The sequence below is a fragment of the Ostrea edulis genome, chromosome 1 (genome assembly GCF_947568905.1).
Source record: "Ostrea edulis chromosome 1, xbOstEdul1.1, whole genome shotgun sequence".
Taxonomy (NCBI): domain Eukaryota; kingdom Metazoa; phylum Mollusca; class Bivalvia; order Ostreida; family Ostreidae; genus Ostrea; species Ostrea edulis.
Window position 1 is genome coordinate 67,269,060 of NC_079164.1, and position 11,480 is coordinate 67,280,539.

Consider the following 11,480-nt stretch of genomic DNA (forward strand, 5'->3'; position numbering starts at 1 on the left):
TACACATTTAAAAGACAAACATAAAGTGAAATTATTTTTTGTGTACAGTCTTGTCTGTAACGCGGTCAATCACTTTCCACAAAAATGTGTGTTGATGTATTGTGATGTCATCAATTACAGAGAGTGATGATACAGATTCAGAAAACCAGTCTATCACAAATATTTCAGACCATTAGACTTGAACAATGATATTCTGTTTAGTCAGATGAACTCTTCTTTTAGCTTTCACATATAGTGGCCCCCCCAAATACCTGGTTCAAGGGCCATTAAATTGAGACCATCTCACTTTCATTTTCGACTAACTCACTCACTTTTCATGATATGTTCCTTTAGTAATTAATAAAAAAGACCTTATCTCAATCTTATTTGTAAATGCCACATACCCCTTCTCCACCTCTCCATCTCACCCACCCCGTAATCTTCAAATATTGAATAACAAACATTTTTGTCTTCAGCTTCATCAAATGCAAGTAATTTATCTTAAAACTCTGAGCGAATGAAGGGAAGACATGTGTTAATTCATGTACCTCTTATATAGCCATGAACAGGTATCAGGGTTTTATCTAGCTTTAAGAAGTTACTACCCATTTCATATTAAGGGGAATTTTTGAGAATGCACTCATAAGCTTCCATGGGAGGAATGAGACTAGGAACATCCTCAGATTACAGACATATAAATTGATTGATTATGAATCATTCTTATCTGTAGTGTTAAGACTTTGATAATTATTGAAAATGACTTGGAATATACAAAAATGATTTTTGTTGAAATTCTCACACAATTCTGTGTAGTTTACACAACTGAAGGGAAATTTTGACCTGTGGAAGGGTTGTTAAAGGGCAATGGTACCCTTTACCGGTAGTAAAAAGAACCTAGATAAATCCCAGAGTATCATCTCATATTCTGTTTTCATTAAGTTTTTTTTTTCCTCATGTATGTGCTATGTAGAGTGTGCACTGTTATGATATTGCTTTAGACTGCTAGACTTGGTTACATTTTCAACAATAAAACAAATATATGTATAAAAAAAAAATTGCTCAAAAATAATTTTCATTTTGTTTGTATGGTATAAAAAAATAGGTTTTTATAATTATCATTACCTAGTATTTTGACAAATTTTAAAATACTATATATAAATATGTAAGTTTCATAATAAGAGCTCTTCTGAGTGCAGTAAGTAAAGAAGTAAGATGATAGAAAATAAGAATATTGTTTAAATATACATACAAGTAAAAAATATAAAATACTATCAAAAGAAATAACAATATCACATTTGAAAGTAATACCCTATGTAGGTAAATACGAGCAATGAAATATAGCATGAAATGCTAATAATTATTTCATGTGCTTACAAACTCCCTGAATACTTAGAGTTTTAGTATTTAGTACCATCAATACAAACTCTCTGAATACTTAGAGTTTTAGTATTTAGTACCATCAATACAAACTCCCTGAATACTTAGAGTTTTAGTATTTAGTACCATCAATACAAACTCCCTGAATACTTAGAGTTTTAGTATTTAGTACCATCAATACAAACTCCCTGAATACTTAGAGTTTTAGTATTTAGTACCATCAATACAAACTCCCTGAATACTTAGAGTTTTAGTATTTAGTACCATCAATACAAACTCCCTGAATACTTAGAGTTTTAGTATTTAGTACCATCAATACAAACTCTCTGAATACTTAGAGTTTTAGTATTTAGTACCATCAATACAAACTCCCTGAATACTTAGAGTTTTAGTATTTAGTACCATCAATACAAACTCCCTGAATACTTAGAGTTTTAGTATTTAGTATCATCAATACAAACTCCCTGAATACTTAAGAGTTTTAGTATTTAGTACCATTCAATACAAACTCCCTGAATACTTAAAGTTTTAGTATTTAGTACCATCAATACAAACTCCCTGAATACTTAGAGTTTTAGTATTTAGTACCATCAATACAAACTCCCTGAATACTTAGAGTTTTAGTATTTAGTACCATCAATACAAACTCCCTGAATACTTAGAGTTTTAGTATTTAGTACCATTCAATACAAACTCCCTGAATACTTAAAGTTTTAGTATTTAGTACCATCAATACAAACTCCCTGAATACTTAGAGTTTTAGTATTTAGTACCATCAATACAAACTCCCTGAATACTTAGAGTTTTAGTATTTAGTACCATCAATACAAACTCCCTGAATACTTAGAGTTTTAGTATTTAGTACCATCAATACAAACTCCCTGAATACTTAGAGTTTTAGTATTTACATTGTGTCCATTATATCTTTTATGTTTAATCATATCTTTTCTCATTTTTGGTCATTGGGATCAGTTTTAAATATATATATATATAAATTTGATACATAAATAATGGAAAATTATTCAATAAATGATACCAGAGATTTATCTAGGTGGTTTTTACTACCGGTAAAGGCTACCTTTCCCCTTTGACAACTAATGAAAATTTCCCCTTCCACAGGTAAAAATTCCCCTTCAATTATAGAAACTTCACAAAACTGTATGAGAATTTTAAGAAATAGTATTTGTATATACATATTTTTAATCATTTTCTATAATTATCAAAGTCCTACAATATAGATAAGAATAAATAATCAATCAATTTGTATGCCAGTTTTGAGATGTTATTATCTGAGGATGTCCTCCACCCCACTCCCTCCCCTGGAAGCTCACGACTGCATTCTCAAAAATTCCCCTTAAATATGAAATGGGTAGTAACATCTAAAAGCTGGATAAATCCCTGGATACATCTAGGCCATTACATAATATCTACATTACAACATAATTGATTTCATCTGAACATTTGTCATTGCATTGAAGTATAAATGGATTGGAAGCAAGTTCTTTTAACTTATGAGTTTCTCTCTATTATGATTTAGTTATGAAAAACTAAAAAATATGGTGTACATTGTAATATATATAGATATATACCAAATAAACATCATGTTAACACTACAATGCCACACTATAACATTGACATCACCAATTTAATACGCTGAAGAAAGCAGCACTGGCTATTTCATTGCTGTCATGCTGAAGAAAGCAGCACTGATTACTCCATTGCTTTCCGACAAGCACAGAGAGTAATGCAAAACAAAATAATATCTTTGTTTATTGTTACATGACCGACCCAATGTTTTTTCTAACTACCCAAAAATGAACATTACCAAACTTGTTTTACCATCGTGTGACAATTTTTTAACAGAAAAAAAAAGTACTTGATACACTGTAATATTAGACTGCATGAACTGTTGTTAAAAAAAAAAATAATAATCCATCCTATAAACCCTATTTTGTATTGCCATGTAACATTAAACGAACATACTTTCTGTTTGGCCTCATAGGAAATGGGATATTGTTGAGGTTTTTTAAATCAAAAGTAAATTTAAATATATATATATTTTTAAATTTATTTGTGCTGATGATTCACAGGAGTGGGCAGACAAATTTTCATAAAACACATCATTCAATTTGTCTGCATATCATTAATTGCATGTGTAAATTTAATATCAGCATATCGGATGTACATAAAAGAAGGAAAGAAATAAAATTGTTTAATGCTTAATTAAATCACGAAACTTGTATGAAGAGTAAGTAGGTCCAAAACAAAACATGCAAGGATACTGCTTACATTATGAATCCACATCAGATCAAAACAAATTTTTGAGTATCATCAAGTTGAAGTATGTTTTAGGCATATAAATCAAACTTATCACTTTCTTTATCATAATATATTATGGTCAGTTAAATAGCCCGTCTGACCTCGTGTTTATTGTTAAATGTATATACCTGCCAACTCTAAATAAAATTTAGTACTAGATCTAACGTATCGTGAGATTAAACTGATACTACATTCCCATATATATTATACATATTCATGACTGTGACCTGTAAATGTTATGTTTCCCCGATAGCGGAATTTTGAATCCATATTCTTCTTAGAAAATGTTGTTAACAAATAATTAAATAAAGAAACATTGCAAAAACTAAGGACTTACAGTACTGAATTTTCTCCAACTTAGCCTCGATACTCCTGAATGCACCTGTCAACAAATAATGAAAGTTGACTACGCATGTGCAGTAAGGGAAAAATTGATTAATTCATGCATTGACACACTATTTTCTAGAAAAGACAAGAATATATCTGATACATTTGTCTATACTTAATTTATTGAGAACTTATTACCACTCAACCGTTTAGTGAACTGTTATAAAAATAAACTGCATTCAGAAAAAAAGGACCGAATCAAAATATCGAATAATTTGTAGTACGAGTTAGCCCAAATAAGCCTCCAAACGTTGGAATATCATGGAAAAAGTAACAAATCCCAATAATCCCGTTGTTTTCTTTGACGTTTCGATTGGCAACACTGTATGTATCTTCATCTCATTAACTGTTTTTGATATTTTTCAAAGACAGAAACATTAAAACCTCTTTTCTGAAGTAAAGGGGAGAAAAATAAAAGTAGCTCGAATTTCCTTTAAAGTAAGATTTTCAAAAGTGTGTTCTTTCTCATTCTTTCAGGATATCGGAAGGATAAAGTTTGAATTGTTCGCTGATGTGGTTCCCAAAACAGCAGAAAATTTCAGGTAATTACCTTTTGCAAACTTGCCTCATACTAATTGCAGAAAAGTTGAACTGTAGTTACAATTGAGATCAAAACAAGTTATGTTATATATATATATCTGTTGAGATATATACCAGAAAGCTATAGATCCACCCCTTGATTTACAGTGCATTTTTGTACACAAATAACTTTCTTCCCCAGAGAGCTACAGTTCTGCAGCTAGCCTCATTCTCGTTAATTAACAAAAATGATAATAATAAAAGAATATGGTACTCTGTCAAAGAGCTGTACATTAGGAATAATACACTAGTATGAGCATGAATAAATGCAAAAATGTATCAATTAAAATCTCTAAAAGGAATTATAAATCAATCACAAGTGGACAGGCATATCTTACATCCACTTATGTAGACTATGCCTGTCCACTTCTGTAAATAGAATTCATTACCTTTGTAGTGGTCAGCCGGGTTCGATTTGCTGGTGGCTAGGTAGCTCAGTTGGTAGAGCACCTGACTAGAGAAAATTCAGGGGGCCCAGGTTTGAATCCCAGTCTGGTGCATTACATTTTCTCCCTTCCTGTTACATTTGGTGCTGTGACCAGGATTCGAACCTGAGCATGGCACCAAATGTAACAGGAAGAGAGAAAATGTAAGTAACCAGACCGGTATTCGAACCCAACCCTTGAACTTCTAGTCAGGTGTTCTAGCAAATGAGCTATCTGGCCACCGGTGATCAAACCCGGCTGCCCGCTATACCTGTTTGGTTAGCTGCGACATTGGATAAAATTCATTACCTGTCTGGCTAACTTTGTCAAGTTTCTACCAAGATATTACATGTAATTTCTTCCATTCCATATTATCTTAAATTTGTTCATGGCATAACACTGTTATACATGTACCTCCTTAAACAGTGAGAACTACTTTAAATGTTGACGTTTTTTCTTTCAAATTTGCAGACGGTTTTGCACTGGAGAGTACAGAAAGGATGGAGTGCCCATGGGATTCAAAGCTTGCACATTCCATAGGTACTTCAACAGTTTTCTGAATAGCAAGACCAAGTACATTTATATTTCAATTGAAAATTGAGCAAGTTTCTATTCTATTTCTATTCCTCTGAGATAAAAGATTGGGCATTGCTTTTGGTGAGTCTGTATGTGTGTCATCAATTTTAGACTTGGTTATAACTTTATCACTATAAAATTTGAAAACTTCATACTTGATGCTACAAGTTCAAGGTGAAATGTCAGATTTGCCAAATATGAACTTGGCCCTGTCAGGTGTTTCACAAACATGTCTCATTCTGAGCTTTCTACTTTAAGACCATGGAACATTAATTGGCAAGAATTGAAATATACAGCATTTGTGATTTTTGTCTGTTGCAGTCAAAATATTTGACATTACAATGCAATGGGCAGATACTGACTCAGCACAGACTCCTTTGTAAACTTCGAATTACTAGCTGGTAGAAAACCTAAAAATTTCTTGACAAGCATAAAAGTTTAGCTAAATTTTCAAAATTATAATTTGATGAGGGGTGTGTATGTGTGTGAAACATACTACAAGAACTGCCTATTTAAATTTCATTCCTAATTAGTGGGAGTGGGGGGGGGGGGGGGGGCAGTCTTTTACTATCAGTGCTCATACTTCTTAATTTTCAAGCTTACTTTCTTCTCAAATGTAAATTCTAATAAGGCAGCCCTTATAGTATATTTCACACACATACAAACCCCAAATCAAATTATAATTATCATAAAACATCAAAAGGAGGGCAGAATTACATCCTGTGTCAGTACACTAAGGTAGTGTTCTTTTTAGATAGGCAGATAGGTGTGCATGAATACGGTATGTAGGGCTTAGTTGTAGTAAAGATGTTAGAGGTCCTTAATCAGTTTGCATTTAAATATTTTCAGGGTGATAAAAGATTTCATGGTACAAGGTGGAGATTTCATGAAGGTAAGTCATTTCAGTCTTCTAGGTGAGTCTCTGCATCACCTTCAAAGGTTATGTCTGTCATAGAGTACATTGTACAAGTATTAAGATAATTTGCAAGATTTTCCTGGTTCATTTTTACATTACCGTGATACTTTTTAAAAATGTCTTGTGTAGTGCACATGCAAGAATGTTTTATGTGTAGTACACACTATTTAAAAATCTTTTAGTAAAATTATGGGATATCATATGTTCATTTAATCCGAGATTACTCGGACTTTTACCCCTGCTTTTATATTGTGATATGTGCACACGTCACAATATAAAGGGGAGGGGGGTATAAGTCGGGAATTTCGGATTAATGTGCACTATACATGTATTTCACCTGTCAACGTTGGACAACCATAACAATTTTCATAAGCAAATCATCTTGTCTTGTATAATTCATATTGATTGACCACTAATATAATTTACACCCAAATATTTATATTGCCAACTGCTTTTTCCGTGATAACCCTTTGAACCTCCAAAGTGTTAGTTTCCCCATACAACATTAGCATGTAAATTTCTCTTGCATACAAGTCAGCAACTTGTCATGACATCAGTGGGAGGGGACTATGGAAATTAGCATGGCATGCCATGTGGATTTTCATTTCTTTTAGGCAGTATTTTTGATATGTTAATCTCATATTTTCATTTTTATTTTAAATCAAAAATAAGAAATCACTGTCTAGTGTGTTGGTTATGTGAGCCGATTAACAATGATGGAAAACATGATAATTTATGTACGAGTTTTATTTATCCATTAATGAGTTTGTGAAATCCTTATCATCAGACTGTTCTGATTACAGGGTGATGGTACAGGTGTCTGCAGTATTTATGGAGGAGGACCATTTGCTGATGAAAATTTTAAACTTAAACACACAGGCCCTGGAATGCTCTCTATGGTTTGAACCACATTCTTATTTTAACATTGTGTTATCTAGGGGCTTCAGTTACCTTTTATTACAGTGACGAAATCTTACATTAGCTGCAATATTGGTGCTCTACCTGATTTTATCAGACTGCCATTTTCAGAGGAGGGCTAAAATTCAGCAAGATTTAAAGGGTGGTGCGAAACAATTTGATTATTTTCACTAACATTTACATTCGTTGATGTGATGCAAATGTACACATTGTCTTGAAATCAAAAGTAGACAATCAATAAACCAAAATTTATAATCTATTAAAAATTAATTTAAATCTTAAACATCTTTTGACTTCCTATTGATATATTTAATAATTTAGAATGCAATGAAAACACTAAAGGGAGCGAATTGCTCCTGTAGCTGCACCATTAGATACATGTATATATACTGGTAGTCCTCTTCTGAAAATGTAAGTTTGCTAAATGTTGGGGAGGACTGCAATGCAGCTATTTCTACATTATCAACGAAAATGTCAAAAACAATCTGTGATATTAAAATTCAAAATATTCTAATTATTTTATGTTTAATGTAAAACTTGTCTCCCTCCTAGGCAAACAGTGGCAGAGACACAAACGGCTGTCAGTTCTTCATTACTTGTGCACCATGCGACTTTCTGGACAACAAGCATGTTGTGTTTGGTATGATTTGTCCTGTTGTATATAAATTTTAGCTCCCCTGAGCTTAAGGAGGAATAACATATCATCATAAAGGCCGACTTCCTTTTTGAAACTTAAATGAAAATATAAATACATGTATTAGCATTGCTTGTATATTCCTTTTAAATCTAATTGTGTAGCTCATTAGGTTTATGTGTCAGCTGCTGATTCTGTAGTGCATGCATTCAAGTCTAGCAGAGGTTTGAATCTATTTCAGATTATCTTCCACTAAATATGCATTTTTAACTAAATAAGGTAAATTTGAAACTTTTTCAATTTCAAATCTTCCATTTTCCATCCATATCAGATTTCTCTGGTGTGTTATTCCTTCATAAGTGAACTTTCTTGATCAAAGTCTGTCCATCACTTCATAACTTTTCACCTTCTTGGCTTAATTCTCCTGAATCACATGATCAATTTCCACATAATTTGAGACAAAGTAGCCTTGCATGTAAGAGATTCAAGTTTATTCAAATGATGGACCATGCTCCCTTTCAAGAGGAGATACATACAATGTATATATTTTAAATATGGTGGGAAGTTCAAACATTTTCTCAAGAACCACTCTGCCAGAACAACTCTGAAACATTTTGAAATTCTTTTCTAAAATGACAGAAGCACATTCAGTTTTAATATGGAAGTATACAGTATCTGTAAGTGGAAAGGAAACTTATTAATGAATATCTGTCATCACTTCTTAAGCCTTATGTTATAGGTGGATCAAAACCTAACAGGGTTCAAAATTAAGTGCAAATACTTGCTAAATGCGACAAAACATTGGCTTGAGCATCAGTGTAACACTGTTTCAATATATACTATTGAAAACTTTCTCAATAAATATTTGAATTTTTTATGATGCACATTCTGAGCTTTTCCATTTTTAAAAAAAAAAAAATTTAAATCTTAAACAAAATAACATAAAAATGCATTTGAATGCAAAGTTGGCAGACTTTAAATCTGTTATGACATACATGTAGTAAGTGATGTACATGTATGTCTGTAGCACATTTCTTTGCTGAAAATTGAACCAAAGTATTCTGTGTACATCAAGATTATAGCAGCATCCTAAAAATTTAACTTGATTTAGATTGAACAGTGCTTTATAATTAGTTATGTATTGAATATAAAACATTTGGAGACATGTAACAATTAAAGTTTGTCCAAAGGATATGGGAAAAATTTAAATTCTCCAGCTGCTATCATTTTAATGCAGAGGAAAATTCTAAGGATATATACTTATGCTGAATTAGGTTCAGGTGTTGACCAAGCATGGTGTACTTGTCCGTTTTCTGAATCTTTAGGATACAGGAGTTTTAAAATCTCCAAGTTTATATGTATGTCAAAATAATAAAATCCTAAATAGTTTGGGCAATCACAACTTATGTTATAATCAGCCGAAGTGTGCTTAGTGAAGTCAGTAGCAACTTGTCATGTAAACAGTAAAATGATTAGAGATTAAATAATGAGGGGAAGGAACTCTGTCAGCAGCTTGCCATGTAGACAGTAAAATGATAACAGAAATTGAATAATGAGGGGAAGGAACTCTGTCAATTGTCACAAAACACTATTGGCAGAGACAAACATTGATAAAAAGTTGAACACACAGACCTTTAAGAGAATCACTGCTTCAGAAAAACGGAAATGGGGGAAAATACCTATATTAGATGTTCTTGAATTCAAATACTGTACATGTAAAAGACAATGTCATAACTTACTTTTTAAAGTAATTCTTGAAAATTGTAAAAGAATTTTTCAAATTTGCTACTAGATTTTTATGGCTAGCTAAAATTTGATTATAATAAAAACTAATTTTGAACCCTGCCTAAAACTGCTTTGCATTAACTTTGGACTTTTACAAGGCAACACCTAAGCCGAGAATCACATCAGATATTGACCAAGTTTCAATGTCGTGTTCAATGTCGTGTGAGCTCACAGTCGAGTAAATATCATTGGGTTTAATTTAAACAATAAAATGTTTTCTGTGTTGTTTTATCGGGTGATAGAGCAAGCCTTGCAGATAAAATCAATTCCTGCGTTAGCTCTCAGTAAAGGATGGAAACTCTTGGCTAACAATGATCTATTGTCTGCGATGTATATAGGGATTACTCGGTAGTCACACAGTGCAACTTTATAACTGTAAGAAATAGCATGTGTGTTCCTAAAGTGAGGGCCATTATACCATGATTAATGACGACACTTGTTCCTTGAAAAAGTCCAGTTGTATAAAACAAAATAAAAATGTATTTTACAATTTTCACTCAGAGTCGCAAATACTCAATACATGTATTGTGAAATGGCTTGGACCTCAAATCTTGAGAATATGAATTAGCAATTAAGACTGTTGATCAGGACATTTTGACATGAATTTCAGCAATTATATAAAAATAATAAGTGATGTTTCTTGTGAAATTGTGCGATAATGAATCCCTCACTGTCACATATCTAGGAATCTACAGTAAAGAAAAAGTATGGATATTGCATTTCTCAAAACATAAATATACATGCAAAACTTCATATAAATAGGCGCAGAAAATGAAGTCCAAATTCTTGCAACACATTCGTCCATGCAATAGTTATATGCATGCCTTTGATTAATAAATTCTTCTTTCTTTCAGGAAAAGTTATTGATGGACTTTTAGTTTTGAGAAAAATTGAGAACGTTCCAACAGGACCCAACAACAAACCAAAGATTGCAGTTGTCATCACGCAGTGTGGGGAAATGTGATACCGAGGAGCAATGCTGTGAAAATTATCAACAGTTGTCAGTGGCTACTTCGACAGGAATAATGGGAAGAAAAGGCATGAAAGAAATCGAAAACTGTAGACCAGTGTTACTAAAGATGGTGAATAATTTGACATGACTATGATTGGACCTCACCTGTTTCAACGTTTGGTCCTCTTGAAAAGATTACTTGGCATCAAATTGTGTGCTGTATAGAAGACCCATGCATTACACAGAATTAACAAGACTGCTAGATCATGTGTGGTACCACAATGTGTTCAATGATTTTTATCAAGGACAGACTCAGAACCAGTTATTACAAAAATTTACATATAAACTCATTTGAGTAAACAGGGAGTATGAGCTGTCAGTTTATTTTATAAAAGGTCTCAACAAGTTTGTCCATTATTGACATTGCAAAGTAAGGGAGATAATCTTGAAAATCTGCATTTACTTTTGATAGGTGGCAATAAATACACTGTAATTATGGACATAAAACAACACATCTCAATACCGAATTTTTCGAGACATTTCAGGGGAGAATTCATTTGCATCTTATTTTTTTTCTACAAAAAATAAATCTGGATATATTACCAGGTTTGGTTTAGAATTTGCATATTTTGA

The 11,480-nt window shown here is 32.4% G+C and overlaps 2 protein-coding genes across 7 annotated transcripts in view; one reads left to right on the plus strand and one right to left on the minus strand.

Annotated features, from left to right (window-relative positions):
- LOC125646527 (calmodulin-binding transcription activator 1-like) overlaps nt 1-4,093 on the minus strand; it is a 55,359-nt gene extending 51,266 nt beyond the window's left edge. For 2 of the 6 annotated variants that reach the window (XM_048872883.2, XM_056157380.1), the window contains exon 1: nt 4,013-4,092. The gene's annotated coding sequence lies outside the window, so the exon portion shown is untranslated. Of the gene's footprint in view, nt 1-4,012 lie in introns of all 6 variants that reach the window. The other 4 variants (XM_048872878.2, XM_048872897.2, XM_056157385.1 and 1 more) reach the window with 2 other exon arrangements.
- A 181-nt stretch (nt 4,094-4,274) lies between these two features.
- LOC125646504 (peptidyl-prolyl cis-trans isomerase H-like) lies at nt 4,275-11,452 on the plus strand. Its single transcript, XM_048872840.2, has 7 exons — nt 4,275-4,386; nt 4,540-4,604; nt 5,538-5,606; nt 6,492-6,534; nt 7,362-7,457; nt 8,029-8,116; nt 10,750-11,452. The coding sequence occupies exons 1-7, from the start codon at nt 4,324-4,326 to the stop codon at nt 10,857-10,859; spliced, it is 534 nt and encodes a 177-aa protein (XP_048728797.1). The 5' UTR covers nt 4,275-4,323; the 3' UTR covers nt 10,860-11,452.
- Nucleotides 11,453-11,480: the final 28 nt, after the last annotated feature.

Excerpts from the sequence above, each read along its gene's own strand:
- LOC125646504 (XM_048872840.2), top strand. The coding sequence starts at position 4,324 with ATGGAAAAAGTAACAAATCCCAATAATCCCGTTGTTTTCTTTGACGTT. Across the intron at positions 4,605-5,537 it reads AAAACAGCAGAAAATTTCAG|ACGGTTTTGCACTGGAGAGT; the intron begins GTAATTACCTTT and ends TCAAATTTGCAG. Across the intron at positions 8,117-10,749 it reads CAACAAGCATGTTGTGTTTG|GAAAAGTTATTGATGGACTT; the intron begins GTATGATTTGTC and ends TCTTTCTTTCAG.